A 24883-nucleotide genomic window follows, 5' to 3' on the forward strand; every position below is an offset into this window, starting at 1 on the left:
TAGAAAGATAACGTTAAGCCTTACATGGAAAATATATCTAAAAACGGCGGATAACTGGCTCGCCTTAATTGTAAATACTTCCGGGTAGGAAAAAAAAAACTATAATCATCGGATACGATAAAAGTCTGTTTATGCTACTGAATGTTCAGTTACTGTGAGACTAATGAGAAAGTTGATAAAAAAAAACTAACTGTACTAAACAAACATCGAGATGGAAAATATTTTACATAATGATAAGATTTGTGTTCTCAAAATACTGGGCAATTAGGAAAATCCCTCATGCATAATTTGTTAAATACTACTGGGAATATTGTAATTATGCATATATAAGGACCCGTTTACAAACATCAGCTAATTGTATAGCTAAATATTATGTGAATACCTATGGGGATATATACAGTTGCCACTGAATACGTTTTTTTTAATTGTTATGGGGCTTTAATGGACACAGAATGTCCCAGAAAGCAACAGAATAAATTATTTTTTGATTAGGAAGGAAGAACGAAACAACATTGTCTTTCGGATGGATATGTAATATGTCTTTCAGATGGATATGTAGTATGCCAGATACATTTTAAAATGGGAGACGCTGAATATTTTGCATTGGATTTAGTGGAGGCCACTTCAAGTAGTACAAATATGAGCAAACACAAATGAACATCAGAAACACAGATGCACGCTTTTAAACAAATTTTAATGCAAAATAAAAAAGAAAAAAATAGATCCAGTATAGTTGCTCTTAACTATACAATAAAAATATCTAAAAGAAAATGTAATCAACTGAATGAGAGATACAATAAAACTGTTTTCAATTTCTTATTTGCCCTCTTGTAGGGTACTGCTGTTGTATAACGTCATGCCAATCTTAAATAGGATTTATGAAACAAGAAAACAAAGTGCCCAACACCACTGCGGGGATGACCAAAATGCACAAAAACAATAAAAAGCTTAATGTCTTTTTGTGCAATGCACAGTCCCCTTCAAAATACTAGTTAAGCTATTATTATTGGTCATTTCAGATGGTAAATGTTAACAGTACAATTTGTTTAATAATATAACCTAATTTTACTTTTAGATGCTAGAATTTACAGTGATTTGTGACTTAAAAAAATGTCCATTAAGTCTTCACATTGCATACTTCTGGGTCCATTCTCTCGCTAGTCTGTTGTACCTGGTAAAAAAAAAAAAAGAAGGAAAATGAAGTTCATAAACAGTATAGTGTGTCTAACAATCTAATGCAGCAAGTATAGTCCTAATTTACTGACTCATAATTTTCCAAACCAGTTTGATCTTTCTTCTATTAAACACAAAAGGTGAATTCCTTAGTGAACTACTTGGCTAATCTGATCAATATATTGAAAGTGAAAGTACTGTTGCTGTCGGTGGACTAAATTAAACTCTTCTTAAGTCACATGAAAGCTTAAAATAGGAACAAACCAAAATTAAACTGAAGTATTGTCCAGCAAAAATATTGATTTGCATCCCAGTGACAGCCAAGTTGTAAAAGGGTCATTCATTGCATTGGATCTTTTCAATGAATAAAATGATCAAGTCCACAAAACTGGTCTGAATTCACTCATGAATCCGACTGCTCTGGTTCTCGGGCTCACCGACTCAATAGAAGCTTCTCAATGATCAAATTAATTCTCTCTCATTTGTTTACTCCTCCATCCCCCAGCCTGTAACCTGGAAATCGATCGACGTCAGCCATCTTGAAAGACATCTCAATTCTTTAATTGCACCACTAGGACCGGAGAGTGAGGAAGCTTCCAGAGCCAGGAGTGAGGATACACAAATGTTTTTATCAAAAAACCTGCCGTACTTACTGTCTACCCCCTTCACAACGGTCACGGTTTAATTCACATTTTACCTTTGAAGATTAAACAAACCATACATTTCACATACACTCAAAAAAAAAAAAAAAAAAATAGCCCTGAATTAAAGATATGCATTTCAAATGCATCTAAAATTTCCACCCACTTTGTATCACAGTTTTAAACTAACAATGTGATGGATATTTATCAGTAATACAATAAATAAAACAAATTGGTATGTCTTCTGTAATAGTATTAATAATCTGAATGTACAAAATAACCATGTTTATTTATCATCACCTTCATTGCTTCCTGTTGCCAAAATGCACAAACGCGCAATGCAAGAGTGGATATCTCATTATCATAGCTGAAGTGAAGCAAAATAATGCTTTGCCAAAAATTAAGTGAAGATGATGAACGAATGACAAGGAAGAGCATAAAAATAACAGTACATAAAAGCCATCAGCACATCAGCTCCAGACAAACAATAGCTCCATTCACACAGCGCGTTGATCCCGGAAAATTGCCATAAAATTCCCTGAGTGCCTTCTGTGTGAACGCAAACACGTCCTGGGACTGATCCCGGAATGAGGACCTAGTAACTTTGCCAGGATCAGTCCCAGAACGCGCCCTCTCTGAACAAAAGCTGTAATCAATACCATAAGCGGTGTGTTGTAAAGATCATTCTAGGTAGTGGACAGGTAGTGGAACTGTATGCAATGAGCTAGTTTATAATCGAATCAGAATAAAAATGCACAAGCATATTATGGGGAAGCACAGGCGAAGCACTGCTACTTGGGAGAAGAGATATATCACGGCTCTCATCCACAGGTCATCTTGCCGTTCAGCAATCGCAATGTGTTGCATGATATCTCTGCGCCCAAATAGCAGTGCTTCGCCTGTGCTTCCCCATAATATGCTTGTGCATTTTTATTCTGATTTGATTATAAACTAGCACATCGCCTAGTCTTAATCTGCACCATTATTTGTACTCGTTCTGAATACGCGGGCCACAAGAAGTAATTAGGTGGGGGGGTTTTTTGGGATCACTTTTACTCTGGACATGCTAGCTGGCAACATAGGATTCCATTCATTATGCTAAGCTAAGCTAGCAGCGACCCTGTAAAATTAAAACAACACATGCACTGAGACAAGAATGCATTTGCCTACATATCTAAATGTAGGAAAGTAGTTGAATAAGCCCTATTTCTAAAAATGATGGAGTGTTAAAGGTTCAGTTCATATAACTGACTGACAAAATTGTATACATGAGGATGCAGTGAACCGTCAATGCATCGTGATATCGAATTGCACCGATATAGGCCATGATAATCGTAATCGAACTGTGAGACCAGTGTAGGTTCATGCCCTTAGTGAATGCACACACAGATTACGGAAAATAAGTGGCGGTGTGAATGAACCAAAATCAATCGCCAGAATTGCTGTGACACAGGGGCTAATGACACTAAAAGCGGTCCTGTTACCACAGCTAACATTAATACAACAGCAAAACCAATGTAACTCATGTATGGAGCAGAAACACAGCAACCTTGTCATCCGTTTTCTGCACAGACTGTAAAAAAATATGGACAGTAGTGTCCGTGACGTCACCCATAGGATTCCGATAAGCCGTTCTGAAGTTTAAAGTAGAGACGAGCTGGGCGTCGCCATCTTGCGAGCGAGACATCACGTGTCTCTCCAGGATAACAGAAAATGGGCAAAAGGGCGGGGCTTAGGTGACGCAATGACTATAGACGGTGGATAAATGGCTATGCACCTGTCACTCAAAGTAACCACGTCCTTAATTATGCAGAACTTAAAGGCTTTATATAACGTAAACGAATGAGTTAAAAAAATAAAAAATAAATTCACCCCCCTCACAGTTGTCATGAAGGTCAAAATTAGCCGTATTGGCTAAAACCACAATTTGTACCAGGCTGTAAACATGTTTTTTTCTGCTGTAAAGGTGGAAATTTAACATGGGGCTCAATGAGATTTTGCTCCCTTCTGGAGCCTGTCTCTAGTGGCCAGTCGATGAATTGTAGTTTACATTAATTCCGTATTGGCTTCAAAAGATATCGCAGGAGGTTGCCGCTTGGTCTTCAGGCCTTCCCACTTAGATCTCTCCGGCAATATTAACGCAAGTTATTACTCCGGCAATATTAACGCGAGTCTGATCATAACCCTTCTTTTATAAAGTTATATTCTCCTGACATTTTCTCTTTTGTAATGTTGCTTTCTTTCTACAGTCTTCTTCAAATCTCTCTAGATCATCCTCTCTCCTCCCTCATCATGAGAGGACACGCTGATTGACTACAGGCGTGTAGTCCTCAGTCCGATCGTTTCTCAGAAATCGCTTACTGCACCTTTAATAAACTATATGACATGTTTTTTCGAGAGCAGAAATCTTACCTGTCCCATTTATCTATGACTAACAAATATGCATCACATTCAGTTTCTTAATTTATGTTAAAACTGTAATTTGAAACCTCAACAACACAAGAGCAGATGCTTTAAAGTGACAATTGAGTGATCACAAATATTACAATATACAAATAAGTTCTTCTTCAGACTCATTTTCAATCCTTGCATCCTTACCTTACATCCTAGTCTTGGACACGAGGAAAAAAAATGAGGATGCACAATTTAAGGATTGAGAAGCACCAGTTTAAGAAATAATGATCCGAATGCACTGGAAGAGAATATTACCAGCTTAAATGTTAGTCTTTCACACACAAAGATTTTGTATGACTTCAGAAGAGCTGAAATGTAGCACACAAATCCCTCGGAGCACTTGACAATACTTTTATGGTGATTTTGGGTCCATTTAACCAATAGCTCGTCTTGCATGCGGAAGAGCAATCAGCACAGTATTCAAATTGTCTTTGTGTTCCAAAGAAGAAAGTCATATGGGTTTGGAAAAACATGAAGGGAATAAATTAAAATTATATACTTACTTTTCTTTGTCTGATTTGTAGATGTGTGCTATGTCTGGGACTAAGGGGTCATCAGGATTTGGATCACAAAGCAAAGAACATATGGACAAAAGAACTGAAAAAGAGTTGAAAATTATCAAAATAATTAAATTACGGGAATTACAAATTCTGTGTTTCAACTAATAAGCAGTAAACAAATCGAGGAGTACCTTTTGAAACTGTTAGTGCAGGAGACCACTGCGACCTCAGGATGTCCAGGCAAATACTTCCATTACTGTTAATGTTGGGATGGTAGATTTTCGTTGTAAACGCTACCTGTTAAGTCAAGATGGGTGTCAGTGCCATTGTGAAACATCACGGCAATTAAATGGAGAAGGTGTAGCATCACTACCTTTGGTGGCTTGAAGGGATAGTCTGTTGGAAAGTGAATTGTGAGAAAGAAGACCCCTCCTTGGTAAGGGCTGTCACTCTACAAATTGAATAAAATGGGGAAAAAAAACATCTCAAATTTCAACAAAAATGCAGACAAATATGCACTCTGAGATGCATTGTGTAACAACCTTATTTGCAAGATAACACGTGTCTGCAACGAGTGTGAGTGGAGCAGCACGACATATGCAAAAGACAATAGAACCCATTATAATCAGTCTACCCAATGTATTATTATTTGGGGCGGCAGTGGCTCAGTGGTTCATGTAGATTGTCTAAAAACCGGAAGGTTGGTGGTTCGATCCCCGGTTCCACCTGACCAAGTGTCGAGGTGTCCATGAGCAAGACATCTAACCCCAGCTTCTCCCGACGAGCTGGATGGCGCCTTACATGGCAGACACCGCCGTCGGTGTATGAATGAGAGAGTGAATGTGAGGCAAGATGTAAAGCGCTTTGGATGGCCATAGGGTCTGTTAAAAGCGCTATATAAATGCAGTCCATTTATTCAGTGACGTTGTCTACACTGGAAGCGGCACGACGTGACAACAAATTCCGGGAAGTAAACTGATGCCGTTCCATTTCTGACATACTTCAAGCACTCGCGCTACTTCTGATAGTTTACAACTCTCGTGTAAGAGCGGGCACGACCACTTTTATATTTAAAGAAATTATTAACATTGGCCGTGTTTCCACTGTCTGGCCAAAAGCGGCCGTGCTAGTGCATGCAAGGGCCAGTCACGTTTCCACGGTCACATCCGGTGCTTGGTCGGGGCGAAAGACCAGGGTTTTTTGGCCCGCCGAATACTTTGATCCAAACCGGGCCAACTCGGGCTTGAGGAGTGGTTACGAACAAAGGTGGTGTTGTAGTCTGTAGATGACAGCGCCACAGATGATTTCATATATCAGCTAACATCAGCATTAAAGACTTTTATGTGGATTCTGATCACAGTATAAGGTAGAAATGTTTATATGCAATGCATGCTAACCAATGCTATAATAAACATGGTCAATATGACCGCTTGAAGAAATCAGACAAATCATATAGGTTATCATATTTGTGTGTTTATTTTATCTGTTAGTGAGCCTCGTCTCTTTATACCGGACTGCCTGATATCCATATTTAGCACAACACGTAATAAAATAAAGCAACTCTGTTTTTTCAGGAGCTTCCTCCGTTTCTCTGATTGAAAAAATAGATTACAGATTCTTTCCATCGAATTGGGGGGTGGTGGTGGAAATTTTGTAAAAAAATATTATCTTGCAAATCTTTAAATTGGATGGAAAAATACTGTCCTGTGACTACTACAGAAACAGATGCGACTAAAGTATGTGTCCTCTTTCTTTTATAAAATAATGGTAAAAAAACACTTTATAAACTTCATTTAATAAACATTGATGCTTGGGTTTTATATCTTTAAAGGGTAACTTAACCCTAAAACAACATTTAATGATCTGCAAGACTGGGGCTTTATTAGAGCTGTTCATTGATTTGAGTGAATGTTTTAACATTTTGGTATAACGTGTTTTAATTCTACAATATATGGTGCAAAAATGTCTGAGTGCTGCCCTCTTTAATTTAAAAACAAAAACACAGCACTAAAGACGGGTGCACACTGTGCGATTTGGCCCACGATTTGGCCGTCTGAGACAAATTTTGCTAATCCTAAAAGATTCCTCTGATCCTAGGCTAAAATCTGATGTCTTTGAGCATTAGTTTGACATGTTCACCGGCAGCCGATTAATGAGCGCTGCGATCAAATTTGAAATCAGACGAAATTCTGGCAGTGTCAGAAGATTTAGCGCACAATCCTGCAGTGTAACTTCTCCAACGACGACCGTCAAATATCTCGGTTTTTCAAGACAAACTATGACCAAAACGAGAGCTAGAGATTTCTTCATAGCCAGCATTTCAGTCCCCGTGTAATGCAGCTCACTGTCACCGAACACGTCATTCATTGATGATAAACACCGGACGAGTTTTCTTGTGTGCGTCCGTTTTTATCGTGCCTTGACTATCGTACAGTCTGACATTAATGACAACTGAGATCTTACAGTGTGACATGGCTTACAGCGGGGATCATGTTCGTGCAGTCTGACAAGGTACATTCCCAAAGGATTTTGAAAAATCGCACAGTGTGCAGGACCCATAATACTAGTGATATTACAGCACTAATAACACCAAAGTAGACTGTGTTCTTGGTCTGCTTTAAACCAGCTTCAGTTCAGCTTATTTTGCATTAATATGACCATATTCTCAGGCTAAATAATTTAGAACGCGTTGCATTATTGTTTCCATGGCAACGTGCCGTGCATCTCACATGACATACAGCAGCCGTAATAGCGTTGTATGACAGCTCAGCTGTAACGGTTTATTTTTTAAATTTGTTTATTTAAAATATTCACAAACTTGTACGTATGTCATGAGCTATTTGATATTCTGATTTTTAAATGAATGTGTTTGTCATAATGATCATGTTAGTTGATCTATAATGCACGATAGGTGCTGCTATGTTAGTTTGCACTTCAGAGAATCCGATCTGTCCGATAACGTAAATTCATGCTAATTCGGTGCCATGCCAAAGCGTGTAAGCACGTTTGATGGCACCAAAATGAGGAACCGAAATCTGCGTCTTGATTCGGTCCGGTATATCCAGATATTGCCAGTGGGTGGAGTTAGGCTGTGATCAGGGGTTTAGTTACCCTTTAAAGTGTTACTTCAGCGATAAGGCATATAGTTTTGTATCAGTAGAAACCCAGGAATATATTCGAATGAAAATGCGCCAGACTGAACACGCGCTGTGAATGTATGCCGCGCCCGCGTTTACCTCAGCTCTAGTGATGAATGTAATCTGACTCCTGCTGCGTTTGTGCTGTGACACTCGTTCGGCTCACACACACGTTATTGAACAGACACGTTCAGTTTTTAATTGTAGTCTAAATGAACTGATTTTATGAAAATTAATGCGATGGGAAAGTGAAGTGATCCAGTAATCCAGCGGTGGCTTTGGGAGTGGCCTTGTAGGGTAGAAAAGCAAGTCCATTCTGGGAGATGTTGTCTTTCATCCCCATGAGACAAAAAACGTTCTACTACATTAACGCCCCAGTTTAAATACAAAGCTTAATGCTAAATCACTGAAGTAACCCTTTTAGTAAACAACTAAACAAGTAAACAACTAAAATGCCAACAAACAGACAGGTTTAGTCATGCTTGTTTTGCGTTCTTGTTAGTTTCCAATGATTTCTTTCAGATTTGTTTTCTGATAAAACTTTAATTTGTTGGTGAAATTATGGGTTTGTGTGCCGTCATTCCAGAGAGGCGTGTTACAGGCGGGTGTGGCTATTTATTATTGTAATCGTAAAATTAAGTATTTTATGACCAAATATTTTATACATTTTTGGTCTGTCTATTTTTGTTTAATTGTAGTTTGTTTAAAAGTCTGTTTTAGTGATTTACCGATTATGATTTATTTGTTTATTTGCTCTATTACAGGCAAACTGGCCTGCGGCAAACCACTGCATTTTAATCATGATCCAAACAAAAATGCTACACAGATGTATCAAGAACAATTGTTTTTGTGTATAATTTCAAGATTTAAAGCAAAAACAGAATGGTCTGAACTTTAGATTTGTGAAATCATGCTGCATAACAGATAACTGCATAACACCTGCACAAACAAAAAAACGGACTAGTTGAAAATGCAAATTCAGTTTCTGACAGTAGGTGGCGCTTATGAAAGAGCAGCAGTTCTTTTAATACCACTGTACACCAAGCAGCGCTGTGCTTATAAACTTTTTATACAGCGAGGTAAGAGGGGAAAAAAATGTTATCAAAACTTTTATGATGACATTCAGTTTACTTAAGAGAGATTAATATACACCCCCCACCCCCACCACCACCACCACCACCAATTCAAGATTTATATTTTTCTTCCTATATTTCGAGCATCATGAACAGTTAGCTTGCTGTTTCTGGTATTTGCTATGTTGACGCATAATGTTCTGTTCTTTGTGTCCATCTTTGAAGTGTCCCTTCTCTTGTCTTTGTTAATGTCCTGTTTACAGACCTTGTAATATGTCCACACCTTTTGGGAAACGATTGCAATGCAGTTTGTGTGCAAGTTCAGAAAAGAAACAGGCCAAAATAAAACTTAAAACCAGCTGGTTTTTGGAGTAAAATCCCCCCGGTTCCAGACATTTGCCAGCCACTATACATTTTCTAAATGTTATTTATAAGTTATTTCTAAAATGTTCTTTAAAATATCAGATGTAGCAAGTATTACTAAGCAAAACACACTGCTCAAGGCTAATGAAGGAGTACTTACAGGTCCCATTATTGTTGCCTGCCAGTGAAACACTACAAAAACAAAAAGAGGATTATTGAAATTTATCCATTATGTCAGATATTATGTAAAGCAACCTCATTTATTAGACCAACAGTGAACGTACAGTCATCACCAACCGGTCCAGCAGAGCACTGAGCAGGAGGATCCCTCTGCAAGTCTTGAAGCTCCTGAAATAGTTGAATACAACAATTGAATAAAAGTACATTATCAGTGGAAAACCTGAAAGATTTTTCGTTTATGTATGAAGTCAGTTCACAAAGGTGTCCTATCAGAGTAACCATGTGTCATTCCTCACATTAACCATCAACATGTTCTACCAACGTCAGACAACCATAAAATGGCACACAGTTTTTTGGTTTCAGTTTTGAACAGGATATGTTCTACCACTTATATACTAACAAACATTTTTGGTTGCACTTTAATTTGATAGTCCACTTTAGACATTCTACCCAACTATAAGTAACTTTGCAACTACATGTCAATTAACTCACATAGGTTAGGTTAGGGTTAGTAGAATAAGTTGTTAGTTGAATGTCTGTTGTGGGAGCATCTAAATACATTTTTAGCAGATATCACACAGACAGTCTACTAACACGCTAATGAATGCTAGCCTACATGTAGGTGCAAAGTCACGTATAGTTAGAATGTCAATAGTGGACTATCAAAATAAAGTGTTCGCACATTTTAATCATTAAGCTTGAGAAATGTGCAACCTTTAAAATAAAAAACACCTGGATTGATATTTTGTTGTGTAATGCAATGGCATTCATCCATTTTTAAGCGAGGCTTCAGAACTTGCCATCCAAATTGAGTTTGAAAAAATGATTAGTGTCCTAAACTGAATATATGTCAGTTTATTAACCCTATACGTACTTGATGCATGAATAGCAAGGCATCTAAATTGTCAACATGATCAAGAATTTGCTGAAAAACCTGTTGTACACAATCTATTACATGCCTTCTGATTGACAGTTCTTACTTTTGTTTTCCATTAAGGCTGAACCATTTGGGGAAATTATATAATTGCGATTATTCTGGTTAAATTGATTCAAAATGCGATTATTATTATTTGTTACAAATGAAAAGTGTGTGTATAAAACATTGTGTTTATATATTAATATGACTAGTAATAATTATGATTCATTACTGCTAAAAAATATCTTAATAATAAGAAATATTACCATTACAATAACATTTTCATAACTACAAATTAAAAATAGAGTATGTCAGAATAAATGTCTTTAATATGAAATATGAACCTCTTGTGCATTCATCATTTTTTTTACAGTCTATGGTTAATTCCTGGACACCATGGTAACAGACAACAATACCTTAAAGCTACACTGTGTAACTTTTTTAGTTTATTCTTAGCTAAAAACACTTAGTTCTTTCAAAAATATATGTGCTCATTAATGTATATTTACTTCTTGTAAGTTTATAATATGCCATTGAAAATCCACACGGGTGAGGGGTTCGAATGCCGGTCGCCATGTTGCTCCTCCATCTTGAAAGTACATTAGCCAAAGAGGGACATACCCATAAATTCAAGCTTTGCTTTTCGCGTTTTAACACTCGAAGGCACTCATGAACGAGGCCGAACTGGAAGCCATGTTAATCTTGGACTAAATCGGCCACCGTAGGAGTTAAAACGAAATCGGAATTAAGAGGAACAGAAACTAAATTTTCACTGGATTGTCATATACCTTTACACCGCTAGATGGGGGAAAATGTCACACAGTAGCTTTAATGTGCTGACTTAAGTTGACTGTGGACTAACTATTATTTGAGGAAATCTGTTTATAATATAAGCTATTAGGGTTTGAATTATTGATCCTGCGCTGTCTATTGACTATGATTTGAATATGTCTATAATGGCTAACGTACGTGCTTAAGTGACTGTTTAAGTTTGATCCTAACGCAAGGCAAGCATTCGCGTATGTTATGTGATCTATTGTTAGCGGTTGTGTGCCCGGCTGTGTGTGTGTCGTCACATCAAACGGTTCAGCAGATTTTTAGTATTACTACAGTATTTCACCTCAGCATTATAAAAGGTGACATCAAAAGCTGCCATTTAAACACTGAATAGATAAATGATGTGCGCCTCTTGCTCCTTTGTAAGATCACGCAAGGCAAATGGGTGACATCTAGTGGAGAAGACTAGTAATTAGATTTATGTTAATCTTATGTTCAACGTTATCAGAAATAAATATGAAAAAAATCGATTTGTGGCCTTTGAGAATCGATTCTGAATTGACCATATTTTAAAAAACGATTAATCGAAAAATCGATTGCCCAGCCCTACTGTACATTGAAGAAAAAACATGGATTAATTGTCCTATAAATATATAATTTTTTACGTTTTTTTTTTTTGTATTATTATTATTTTTTATTACCCAAAAGTTTAATTCATACTGAAGTTTAATTCATACTGAAGGCCAGAGGGCACCCTCGAGCGGAAAAGCCACATTTGCCTCAGAGAAGTAATATAATGACGTTCGTTTTGAGGAAATCCCTTATGTGAAGTGTTAGGATAAATAAACAGAAGATAGAAACGCTTTGATTAAACATGACGACAATAAACACCACGGCAGCAAAATATGGTGTATTTGAGTTCTTCAAGCCGTCTAAGGTATTTTCATAATATATAAAATATATTATAATGCAGTATAGAGTACTATAATAAAATAATGCATCGTATGCCTCATACTGTGATGAGAAGACACATCAGCTCACACTCGACTGACGATATGAAGTGAGGTAAAACATGTTATTAAATGTTGTCTTTTGTTGAACAGGTTTATGAACGCTTCACTAGTTTGTGAAGATGATTGACTCGTGTTGCTTTTTCAAACGCACGTTATAAGCGACTCAAACTAGCAGTCTTTCAGACGGAGCAGCGTTTAGTCCTGATCATAGAGCCGCTCTTCGCTAACACACTGGGCATTTATTTATTTAATTAAAATCACAGCCGTTAAAATTTCATAATCACACATTAACCATATTGCGATTGCGGTTCTAGTTTGATTAATCGTGCAGCCCTATTGTCAATTAATTGAATGTAGAATGCCATATAAAATGCCATTATATGCATAGTCTGCAGTGAAATCTTATTACAAAATTAACATAAGAATAATGTTTATATTGTTACTATTTCAATATAACCATTTACTGTCCTGAACATAGGTTTACTTATTTAAATACATGAATATCCATGCATGATTAAAAAAAAAAAAATCACATGCATCAAATACAACTCTTTTGACAAACGATGATCTGTATATCTCTAAACCAATTTTGTTTTTGCAATAAAAAAAACTACAGAGTTTTGAAGCTAAGCCCTTTTATTTAGCCTATTATTGTAATATATTTATATGCATTTTATGCAAGCAATGTGTTAAAAAACACCTTGATTTACATTACAAATCAGAAGTTATACATAAAACAAACAAAAAACAGCAATTGTGTAGTTTATTATTATTTTTTTGCACAGTTTGGGGATGTAAATAAAATATTGAAGCTCCCTATTCGTACTATATCATTGTATCTTATTTTTATGGGCCAAAAAGCCTAATGTATAGCCTGGATGCCAGCCGAACTTAGCCCCACCCACAAAAATATTTGGTCGGGCAGTTTGGTCTGGCCTTGCTCCATAGAGGAGTAAGTATCCCCGAACAGAAACTGTTCCGACCAATGAAATCATCAGGGCGGGCTTTAGACGATGACGGACAGATGATAAACAGTAATGTAATCATGCACCTCATCAAAGGGGCTAGGATTATATTTGTTCAAATCCTAAACGGAGAGCTTGTTTGTATATGCATTCACCTTCACAATTTCTCTCAGAAATGATGATCATGTTGGCAAAGATCGTTTATTCTAGCGCGCGTGCAGACAGGGTTGCCAAGTTACTGTAGTAAGTTTTTACAACAAAACCCGCCAACTACTACAATTACATTTAATCATTTAGCAGACGCTTTTATCCGAAGCGACTTACAAAAAAGTGGAGAGCAATAGAAGCAACGAAACAAACAAGGCCAACAACCTGTAAGAGCTGTAAGAAGTCTCAGTTAATTAAGCACAGTACACCATTTTTTTTTTTTTTTTGGACAAACAAACAAAATTTTATGGATAGTTAAGTGCTATTCTTTATTGGTCAGGTGCTAGCCCTAAACAATAGCTTCTCGGAGGGTTCTCCGGAAAAAAAATGGCGTTTAGGGGGTAAAATGTGTGTTATTTTGGCACGGTTGCTGGCTAAAATTCACACTCATGGGTCTATATATTTACATTTATGCATTTGGCAGACGCTTTTATCCAAAACGACTTACATTGCATTGAAGGTACACATTTTGACATTATTGGCAATTCTTGCTTTCCCTGGGAATCGAACCCATGACTTTGGCGTTGCTAGCGCCACTCTCTGGTTGAGCAACAGGAAAGCTATATATATCACATAATAGTCGCTTCAACCCGCGGACATCGAAAACAACCCGCAGAAAAAAACGTGGACTTGGCAGCACAGTGCAGTTGAGCTCTGTTGACGTTGCTTCGTCGCTTAGTCTGATTGGTTGTTGGTCTATCCATTTGAGGTCTTTCCTGGTTCGGTTGAAACACGCCCCATAATCACAGCCCAATGGAGCAGTATCAGACTCATATTCTGACTAGAATTGGGTCCTGACTAGAATTAGGTAGCCTGACGTGTCAAATATGATACAAAAATTATTTCACAGTGTCTTTTTTACATGTAGTTACTGTAGTAACAACTATCCATTATGCCTTATTTAATACAAACCCTAACCCTATAAATACCCCTGTATATAATATAAGTACCCCTGTACATGTAAATAGTTAACAAATATTACTCAGTGCTTAAATATATAATTACACGGTAACAAGGACGCCTTAAAATAAAGGGTTACACTTTATTTTAAGGTGTCATTGTTACAGCATAATTTAATATTCCAGTGCTGAGTAATATTCATTAGCTAATTGTACTACTGTAGGGTTAGGGTAGAATTAGGGCTTGTTTGAGGTGATTAGATGTATTTAATTTACTGTTATTACTATGGCAGGTATGTGTTACATATATAACATGGACACTAAAATAAAGTGTTACAAAATAAGGTGTGACCTATTTTGTGTTATAATTTGTCTCAATCAAACTAGGTTTCAATCAATACAGTTCTATGTCAAAAAAAGGAGATTTTTCAGACTATTATTTCATATGTCCGGCTTTACAGAGTTGTTTTAATATAAAATAAATATTTTGTAATATGTTGTTTAATTACAACATAATACAAGATGGAAATGATATAAATAGCTATGGCCCTGAATATGAGCCCATTTTAATAGTCATGGATAGATGTTGCTTCTGGCAAGGACTTTGGGACTTGGAAGGGAGTTTAACAACACACTGTCAGAGTGAGTGCGATACACATCATGGTGTTGCGAAACAGAAACTGTCAGAATGACAAAGTGATGGCGTCACGATGGAACTTCAGAGAATCAGGTTGTGTTGCTTTGTGTCAAACCCCAAACACAATAGCGCCTACCGACCATATACAGATAAACCGCACCAAATCAATTGAAGCCAAAGTCACGCGAAAAATCACATCAACTGTGAGGTTTAACAAAGCACACAAAAGTGGCCTCTGAAAGTGGACGAATCCACACAAAGATTGGCCTCGTTTAGTGTGGCTGCTACCGGGGCTGAAGCAGGTTTGCTGTCTTTGTTCAGCTCCGGGCCTTCTCGAACACGGAGGAAAATGACACAAAAAACGTTTTATTGTTGAATAGACACAAGGTTTCAGTTCGTTTTCTTGATTATGGGTTTAATAAATCACACGTCTTGATGTAAACAAACGACTCATTTACGCGATTGTTTGATTTTACATGTGTAAGTGTACCGTTGCTAGCACATACACACAATACGATGGTTGGATGACAACCTTGACCCGTCACTTTAAGTTCTGGTTTTGACAGTATTACTGACAATTAAGGAAAGCACATATTTATTTACATTGCTGCCAGTATAGATTCACAAAACAGCGAAAAACGTCATCATTTGAGCGAGGAAACACTGCTAGCTAGCCGTTATATGCTACATTTGACTTACACCGTCGACATATTAGATATACACATTATTACGGAACAGGTTGACTTGATTTAGACTACCCGCTCAAAACAATAACAAATAAAATAGTATTACTTATATAAATGATAATTTTAACCCCAATATTTGACATTAACAGCGCGAGCAGGTTAACAAAAACTTGGCCAATGTTTGTCATTTACACACAAAGATCTTACCTTCTGTATTCTCTTTAATGCCATGCTGCTTTACTGTGTGTACCGCCCCAGATTTACACGATTATATTTTCTGTCTCGATATTATTGCTACGAAACAACTCAGCAATACTGTGTTTCCCTGAGTAAAAAACGAATGTGAGTGGCGAGAAAGAGAGACAGCTGTATCTCAGCAAGCTCACACATCCGGTGCGGAGCTGATAAAAAGACAAAATAAAAGTCCGTCTGTATTATTGCATTTCCAGAGAAGCTCAAGGAGAAAGCCTTTTTTTACAGTCGAAACGCTAAAATTGTCCAAAAAGCCTTATTTTCATGAGTGTTAGCTTTTACAATGTAGCCTAAATGTATACATTATGTAAATTACCGCTTTAGAGTCAAAAATAATAACAATAAGGAATAGAAAAAAGTAATGTAATAATAATAATTTATTTTCTATATAGTCACATATGATACAAACATAAACATTTGTTTGTATTTTTTTTAATTATATGTTGTCTATAGGTTAAATACATTTTTAATTTCGCGACACATTATTTTAACATTATTTTTTTTTTACAGTCTATGCTATTTCCCAAATGTTAATTTAGTGAAAGTACTTTTATGAAATTTTTAGGTGAATAAATCTCCCATAATGCACTTCGGTCAGACGGCAGATGGCGCCTTAACTAGAGAAGGAAAACTTCACACTTCAGTGCTTTATTTTTGTCATCTTGTATATTGTTCTCAGCGTGCATATTAAGTATTTGATTCGTATTATTGGGAAGATCACAGCACGTGCATGATGGCTCCCTTCAGCTTGATGTCAGTCGGTGCTAATCTTTTGGTCAAGTCGTTGAGTCTGTTCTCGAGTGCATCTGCTGTGAGGTGAGCATGCTGCAAGTTTAAGGTTATTCAGGCATGTCCTGCTTATTAGTTAAAGCATTTTATTTTGGCAATATATTTTATATGCCTCAGAAACATTTAGAAATGTGTACAGCGCTGCACAGGTTTATAGTGATCATTCAATTTTTTCGCAAGGAGCTTTTTGGGCTATTTGCATATACATTTATGTAAATATATAAATATATTGTATATTTTTACATTACATGACATTGTCTTATAACAACATTGCTTTGTAATTGTAGGTGTTCATGTGTAGCTCCATTTATAAAAAGTTTTAGCACCACAACTGGGGGTCCGCCCAAAAGACCCCTGACAGCATACATGACATATGTGAAGGAGATGCAGCCCACCTTCAGCAAACAAAACCCAGGTAATTCTCATTTCAGTCGCAAGGCTACCTTTTATTTCTGCTTTGTTTTAAAATTAGATAAAGAACTATCAATTTTGCTTAGGACTAAAAAATGTGGATATTATCCGAAAGTTAGCAGAGAAGTGGAGAATGCTGACACCAGAACAGAAGCAGGTACAGTCATGTGTTTAAAGCTACTCTGTGTAACTTTTTTTTTTTTTTTTGCTTTATTCTTAGCTAAAATCACTTAGTTCTTTCAAAAATATATGTGCTCATTAATGTATATTAACTTCTTTCAAGTAATAAAGTATTCTCGTAAGTTTATAATATACCATTGAAAATACATACGGGTGAGGGTTCGGATGGCGGTCGCCATGTTGCTCCTCCATCTTGAAAGTACATTTGCCAAAGAGTGACATACCCGTAAATTCAAGCTTCGCTTTTCGCGTTTTAACACTCGATGGCACAGAGTCGCCAAGGAAGCGGAAAAGAGAATTAAGACGGCAACGCAACGGGCAAATCAACAAGACAAAAGTAAATGTTGGAGTGGCATTTCCAAGATTGAAAGAGCTCATGAGGAGCAACAATTTTAAAAAGGACGCCGACGTTGCCTGCTTTCTTCTCGATAGGTAATATTAATTCAGCCTATTTGTGTATATTGGAAGTTTTATTGTTGCATGGCTAATTATATCATGGTGTGCTGTGCATAACACTAGAACGACGTCTAGGATAGTTTTCCTCGCGTCAATGATGAAAAAGTATTGTTTACCTTGTAACATAAATCCGTGTTCTATGACGGATAACATGAGATTAATATTTTAATTGCATTATAATTTGAAGGCTATATATGTAGGCACTTTAAATTTTAGTTATTTTTAATTTATTTTACTGTATACACAATTAATGTCATCTAATCTGATAATGCTAGTGTAAGTTAGCTGTTTCTAAGCGAGACTTTCACATCTGTCCTGTAATCTGATATAGCCTACAATGTAAACTTTGCCTTACGCTAGTGATGTTGTACAATATACAGAATAACAATAGCACTGATAAAAGTTACTTTACTAAGAATAGCTTGCATTCGTCTGGGAACCTGATAGCTGATGTTAGCAATGAAATGGTAAAAAAAATAACGAAAACTTAAAACTATTATTCATTTTACATAGATTAATTTGATCATAGATCATTTGGCAAATGAAATAACTGCAAATTATAATAGTTTTCAAAAGTAACCTCATCACTTGAAGCAACACTCACCGAAGAGGTCGAACTGGAAGCCATGTTAATCTTGGACTAAATCGGCCACCGTAGGAGTTGAAACGAAATCGAAATTGAGAGGAACAGAAACTATTATTCACTGGATGGTCATATACCGTTTCATCGCTAGATGGGGGAAAATATCACAGTGTAGCTTTAATTTATAGTTTTTTTGTTGTTGCTGTATTTGGTATGAATAATGTGTAAAATTTTAGCTTATATGTGTAACTTACATATCCATTATTATAAATTGTATTTGGCAACATGTTTTATATAGTCATATAATTAGAATATCATCAAAGTTGTTTTATTTCACTAATTCCATTAGGGCTGGGTATTGATTCAGATGTCCCAATTCGATTCGATTTCGATTCACAAGCCCTCAAATCGGTTCGATTTCGATTCGATTTTGGATTCTCGATTCAACTCAAATGAATATAGATTTAATACAAATACTAGGTATTTATAAAAAAGAACAGTGAACATAAGTGGGCAATTAAAAAGAAATGAAGAGCCACAAACCTGTATATTAAACTTTTTATTTTAGGTAACATTACACCTGAGTACATTAAAACCACGCATCTCAATATTTCAAATCCATACAATTGTTAAAAACAATTTTGATGCAACGTTATTCTAAAAAATTCATTACTTTTTTACAGCCTATGGTTAATTCCTAGAGTAGTTGCTGTGGTAACGGACAACAATACCTTAACGTGCTGACTTAAGTTGACTGTGGACTAACTATTATTTAAAGAAATCTGTTTATAATATAAGCTAGTAGGTTTTTATTGGTCCTGCGCTGTATATGGACTATAATTTGAATATGTCTATAATGGCTAACGTATGTGCTTAAGTGACTCATGCAAGGCAAATGGGTGACATCTAGTGGAGAAGACTAGTAATTAGATTAACGTTAATCTTCTGTTCAATGTTAGCGGAAATAAATACGGTAGAAAATAGCCTGTTACTTATTCATTGTGATATTTTTTTAATGTAAAAACCAAGCAAACGTCATACAGTTGACCTCTAATAGTATAGACATTTTTAAAAAGTCAGTTTATGGCTCCTTTAAATGCTTTGGCAAGGAGAAAACATATGATGGACTGCGTACAGCTCACTCTGGGCGGGGTCTATGCAAATAGGGCAGAGTCTGTCAGCATTCATGAGTGGGGCTTGTGCAATGTGATGTCACAAAAGCTACAATCTGCAAACGACTTATTCTGAAACACTTCTTTGAGATTTATGGGGATTAAAAAAAGAGTCATGGCTTATATATTCAAAGTAAAAGTGAATTTTGCATAATAGGCCTCCTTTAATTGTGGATCTTTACATTATATCGGCCACCCTTTTCTTTAGTAAATAGCATTGAACAATTCCTCAGTCAGCCACTAATTTGAACTGTCACATCTGCAGCAATTTCAGGATGCATCTTTGGTATCCAGGGAGCAGTACAAGCTTGCCTTGGAGACATACAAAGCCCAACTCACTCCTGCACAGTCCGCAGCTATTTTACAGGAAAAACGACAAAAAGCGGCCAAAAGAAAAGCAATTAGGAGAAAGAAGGTAAGTGTTGCCTTCCGCCATGTAACTACTTTACTAAACCACAAATTAAAATCTTTATAATGACTAGATTATTTTATTCCCCTTTATACTATATTCATCCTTGGTTTGTTTTGCATGATTTAAATTAAGAAATTAAGCATTTTTATTTCTGTTAGTAAAGGAATATTGTACTTTAACTGTAGGAGCTGAGTAGTCTTGGCAAGCCCAAACGCCCCAGGAGCGCCTTCAACATCTTCATGGCGGAGCACTTCGAGGAAGCAAAAGGAACTACTATGCAGGTGAAGATGACCTTTAGGTTAACCATCACAAATTTAACATATTACCATTGGGGTCTGTAGGATTTTAAATATATATATATTTTTAAACTAAGCCTTTTATTCTCACCAAGGCTGCATTTATTTGATCAGTAATACTGTATTGTAAAATAGTATTACACTTTTGAATTGTTTTCTATTTAAATAATTTTTGAAATGTATACTTGCGGTTATGCAAAGCTGAATATTCTGCATCATTCCTCAAGTCTTCAGTGTCACATGATCCTTCAGAAATAATTCTGATATTCTGATTTGTTGCTCAAGAAACAATTCTTAATATTATAAATGTTGAAAACAGTTAGTAATATTTTTGTGGAAACCGTGATACTTTGATAAATAGAATGTTCAAAAGAGCAGCATTTATTCTATTTATTGAAATAAATAAAAGTAAATGTCTTAAAAAAAATCTTTTGATCAGTTTAAAGCTAAATAAGTGTACATTTAAAAAAAAAAAAAAATCAAACTGGAGTATATTTTGTACAAATTATTTTTATTTTATTTTTGCAAGGGAACTAATGTATTTATTTTTTGGACCAGACATTTAATTTTTCACTTAGTTTAACTTGCTGATATATATTTGAGGTTTTCAGGGTAACAAAACTGATATTACTATGTAATTTTTCCTTCCAGGCGAAGCTGAAGTCGCTGAGAGATGATTGGATGCGATTCAACATCACACAGAAACAAGTGAGTTTTGCCTAAATTGAGCATCATTATTTTCAAAAGTGAAAATTTTCACTTTTGAAAATAATGATGTCCCATAATCTAGTGAGCTGCCTTGCTATTCACACTCTGCTTCTAAGGTACGTTCAGACTGCAGTTAAATGTGGCCGACATTTTTTTTATCATGTGACTGATTCTCATGACAGTGTGATGGCACAAATCACATGGAATCTTATCGTTTCAATTCTGCCAATTTGTGCCTTTCATATGTGGTCCGAAATACAATACCGGGCAGATGTTTAGCAATGCGACCTCAGTCTGAGCAGTCATATTCACTACAGTAACATTCGTCCTAATTCTGCACTCATGGGAGTCGCTTCAAAGTCGCTTGCAAAACATGAGGGCAAGTACCATAAATGTTTAAAACTGCTCTTTTTAAAAAAAAATTATATTGCCTGCATATTAATTTGCTGGCTTCTGCGGAAGATTACACTATAAATAAAAGTGTAATCACTTACTTTAATGTTCCTTGTGTTTACTTCCATATGACAGTGTGCTGGTTAACCGTTCTTTTGCGCATAAAGGTCATTCAGGACCATCATCTTTTCACACTGGAATCTGAAATTGGCCGTATTAAAGGTGCCCTAGAATGAAAAACTGAATTAACCTTGCCATAGTGAAATAATAAGAGTTCAGTATATGGACATCACATACTGTGAGTCTAAAAAAAATCATTGCCTCCTCCTACTTCTTATGTAAATCTCGTAAATCCAAAACACCACAAAAAAAAAAGTGACTCTCAACATAAACCCAACCGTGACGCAAACGTTGGGGATAATTTATATGCACGCCCCCAACATTTGCATCTGTCCAAACATGTTCATTGTCAGGCGGAACTGACGTCACAGAGCCGAATCATCAGCACTGCAGCGTCACTCGAGGATTGCAAAAACGGCAACTCTCATGACACATATGTCATGTTTAGGCTTTGCAGGGGATGTGAGGACTTAACAGTCATGGTTGAGGTTTATTATAATCGGATACCACAACAAATCGTTCGTTTGTTCTGCCAATTTCAAGGGGCAACTGTATTCCTGCAAGCAGTAAGTAGTGATTTATTCACTTATTGAGTAGCTGTTTAAACAATTTCTGATTAAATTGAAAGTTTCTTAGAGAGACCGCATTGTCTAGATGATGCAAGATGCTAGTACAGTAACAACAGGAAACTCCAAGTACTATACAAAACTAATTAGTGTGTCTAATGACAGGCTATTATTTTGTATTGCAAAATACAACCGTAGATACGTTGTTTAGCTATTGATCGTTCACTCCATCCTTCTAGCAAATGTCACCTTTTCCACCATACAAGTTAAAACGACAGTCATTTGACAAGGCTATTAATTTAGTAAAAATATAACGATGTAATTCAACACCAAGGTTATTATAGTTTTGCTTTTTGAAATTAGTTTTTATTTTAGTATCGTTTTCAATTTTGCTACAAATTTCAGTTTAGTTTAAGTTAGTTTTACTAATGGTTTTGCTAGTTTTAGTTTAGTTTTTATTTTGCAAATACATTTCTATTTAGTTTTTATTTATTTAGTTTCAGTTTTAGTTTTAGTAATTATAGTTTAGCAGAGTTACCATAATGAAGTGTAGAGACCAAATCAAGGTTTTTAATTTCAGCAAAGTTTAATGTTTGCACAGATTAGAGTTTAATCTTACTAAACATCCTTAAGTGAAATAACTTGATAAACAAGCATTATTGTTTATACTCAGGACGGTCTTACAAAACATGCATAAAGTTGGCTCTTCACCTTTGAGCAAAAAAGCTTGAGTCAAACTATGACCTATACAAACAACGATCTGGAGATTAAAAATGAAATAAATTATATTTTGATATTAAAAAATTATATTTGATATTTTTGACAGGCTAATATTCAGAGGATCTATCTTAAAGAATAAAATCAATGCAACGTAAAAAATATAAAAGTAAAAATTATAAATTCCAGACAAACGCATTCATAACAAAGATGAAATATTGTTAAACAATTAAAAGCTTATTTTCATTTCTTCAGTAGTACAATGTAGACTAGCAGTGTAAGACCACAGCTAAAGTCATCTGAATACAGCCAACACACACTGTTGTGCTCTGTGTGTGTGTGTTGTGCTATAATTGTAAAGGGGACCAATGTCTTCACTTATCTAGTAAAATATTATGATAACTGACTAGTGAGGACATTTGACTGGTCCTCACTAGTTAAAAAGGCTTATAAATCGGCCAAAACATGTTTTTATTTAAATCTATTGTTTTGCACGTTCTTGTGATGGGTAGGGTTAGGGATAGGGGTTGGGTTAGGGGATATAAAATATCATTAACCTGATATAAAATCAATGGAAGTCCATGCAATGTCCTCACTTATATAGTGAAACAAACACCTGTGTGTGTGTGTGTGTGTCCGGGTATTCCCTACTTTGTGGGGAAATGTCTCCACACAGATAATAATATTAGTAGTAGTAAATGATTATGAAAACACCTTTGAGCCTGTCAATATTATGCAAACATGACATCTCAAATGCACAGTAGGCTAGTACTTGCTATTAGTTGCTGACTTTTGTGCCTGCATCTCGTCGCGTAAGAAACGGCATTCTAAAACAGTGAGCTTAAGTTAAAAGAAGTTCAACGTGCGTCGCATTACCTTGTGTTATTTCCCATTTCACTGCCACGGACGCATTGATTCTTTGTGAACTGCCGTTTAGGACTGGCGATGTGTTGCCTGTCTGCACGCGTCCGTCACAGGACAGCGGTTAATCTCCTCCTCAGATCACTTCACGCGCAGTAGCGCAAATACCAAATACTCAGATTCTCCACCACATTAAAGAGAGCTTATTAATAACGAAAATGAATATTTATTCTTGCTAATTATTATTTTATTTCAGTTAGTTTTTTAGTAAGAGTAGTTAGTTTCGTTTCGTTTTAGTTTTTTATTTATTCAGATTTTTTAATTTTATTTCAGTTTACGAAAATGTTTTTTGACCAATAGTTTTAGTTTCAGTTTTCGTTTACGAAAATAACCTTGTTCAACACAGACCGACTGATTGACACTTTAAGCAAAATATCGCAAATGAAGATTGATAAAATGCAGCTTACTTGTTTATTGGTGTTTTCAGATCATCCGTGCACACGCGCGCGGGAGAGAGCTCGCGTGCATATGGTTGCCAGATTGGACATGTTTAGGTAAAACATCGGATGTGCTTTTTTCACTCAAAAACTCTGTTTGGGGGATTTAAATGACTGAAATCTGCACCGCACAAACGCCAGCTCTTTCTCACGCGCGGATGATCTAAAAACACCAATAAACAAGTAAGCTGCATTTTATCAATCTCCATTTGCGATATTTTGCTTAAAGGCTTTCCGAGAATGTAGTTGTCATTCCCATAAATAAACGTACGGTGTGTGAACGTAATCGTAATGAGGACTCAAATACAGGACTGACAACCGTATTCTATTGCTGTTTGAACGTGGTCTGTTTTGCTTTATCTGACTTCACTGCTCCATTTCTTAGATGTACACACAGCTGGCAGAGGATGACAAAGTCCGTTACAAGAATGAAATAAAATCATGGGAGGAGCACATGATTGAGATTGGAAGGGAAGACCTTGTTCGGAGAAAAGAGAGAAGATCCATCAAAGCCAAAGCCATCGCAGACAGAAAGAAGAAATCCAAAGTAACCGTGATAAAGGCAAAAGCGCCAAAAAAGAAGGCTAACGTTGCTGAAACAGCTGTGAAAAAGACTGTGAAGAGCACCAAAAAGTGAGATTCATGACTCTGGAAGACAAGAGTGTGTTGTACAGAAGTCGGTTCCGTCCTCAATAAAAAGCCTGTGCTTTCCGTTATTAGAGCTGCATTTATATATGGTAGAGTTCAAAGCATGAAAGCTTTAAAACTGTGAAGAGCCCTTCATGAAGTCTCCATCTTTTCAGTCATTTTTATCATGTAAATATCTTAGGCTTTCATACTACTACTTTT

At 36.1% G+C, this 24883-nt stretch overlaps 2 protein-coding genes across 2 annotated transcripts; one reads left to right on the forward strand and one right to left on the reverse strand.

The window, feature by feature from the left end:
* Positions 1-675: 675 nt before the first annotated feature.
* On the reverse strand, positions 676-16016 carry ube2d1b (ubiquitin-conjugating enzyme E2D 1b). The gene is made up of 7 exons (XM_067429568.1): positions 15829-16016; positions 9626-9689; positions 9502-9533; positions 5142-5219; positions 4960-5065; positions 4772-4865; positions 676-1171 (listed from the first exon to the last, which is right to left on the reverse strand). Exons 1-7 carry the CDS (start codon positions 15850-15852, stop codon positions 1126-1128), a joined length of 444 nt encoding a protein of 147 aa, XP_067285669.1. The 5' UTR covers positions 15853-16016; the 3' UTR covers positions 676-1125.
* A 430-nt stretch (positions 16017-16446) lies between these two features.
* tfam (transcription factor A, mitochondrial) lies at positions 16447-24859 on the forward strand. Its single transcript, XM_067429875.1, has 7 exons — positions 16447-16689; positions 16950-17077; positions 17160-17230; positions 19730-19879; positions 20062-20157; positions 20824-20880; positions 24420-24859. The coding sequence occupies exons 1-7, from the start codon at positions 16604-16606 to the stop codon at positions 24669-24671; spliced, it is 840 nt and encodes a 279-aa protein (XP_067285976.1). The 5' UTR covers positions 16447-16603; the 3' UTR covers positions 24672-24859.
* The last annotated feature ends 24 nt before the right edge of the window (positions 24860-24883 follow it).

The sequence above is a fragment of the Pseudorasbora parva genome, chromosome 21 (assembly GCF_024679245.1).
Source record: "Pseudorasbora parva isolate DD20220531a chromosome 21, ASM2467924v1, whole genome shotgun sequence".
NCBI lineage: Eukaryota > Metazoa > Chordata > Actinopteri > Cypriniformes > Gobionidae > Pseudorasbora > Pseudorasbora parva.

What these genes read in the sequence shown, in the direction of transcription:
- ube2d1b (XM_067429568.1), bottom strand. Translation starts at nt 15,852, where the DNA reads ATGGCATTAAAGAGAATACAGAAG. An exon ending in CATTAAAGAGAATACAGAAG is followed by an intron (nt 9,690 to 15,828) that starts GTAAGATCTTTG and finishes CAACTATTTCAG; the next exon opens with GAGCTTCAAGACTTGCAGAG. An exon ending in AGGCAACAATAATGGGACCT is followed by an intron (nt 5,220 to 9,501) that starts GTAAGTACTCCT and finishes TTCAATTTGTAG; the next exon opens with AGTGACAGCCCTTACCAAGG.
- tfam (XM_067429875.1), top strand. Translation starts at nt 16,604, where the DNA reads ATGATGGCTCCCTTCAGCTTGATGTCAGTCGGTGCTAATCTTTTGGTC. An exon ending in CTTCAGCAAACAAAACCCAG is followed by an intron (nt 17,078 to 17,159) that starts GTAATTCTCATT and finishes AATTTTGCTTAG; the next exon opens with GACTAAAAAATGTGGATATT. An exon ending in AAGCAATTAGGAGAAAGAAG is followed by an intron (nt 19,880 to 20,061) that starts GTAAGTGTTGCC and finishes CTTTAACTGTAG; the next exon opens with GAGCTGAGTAGTCTTGGCAA.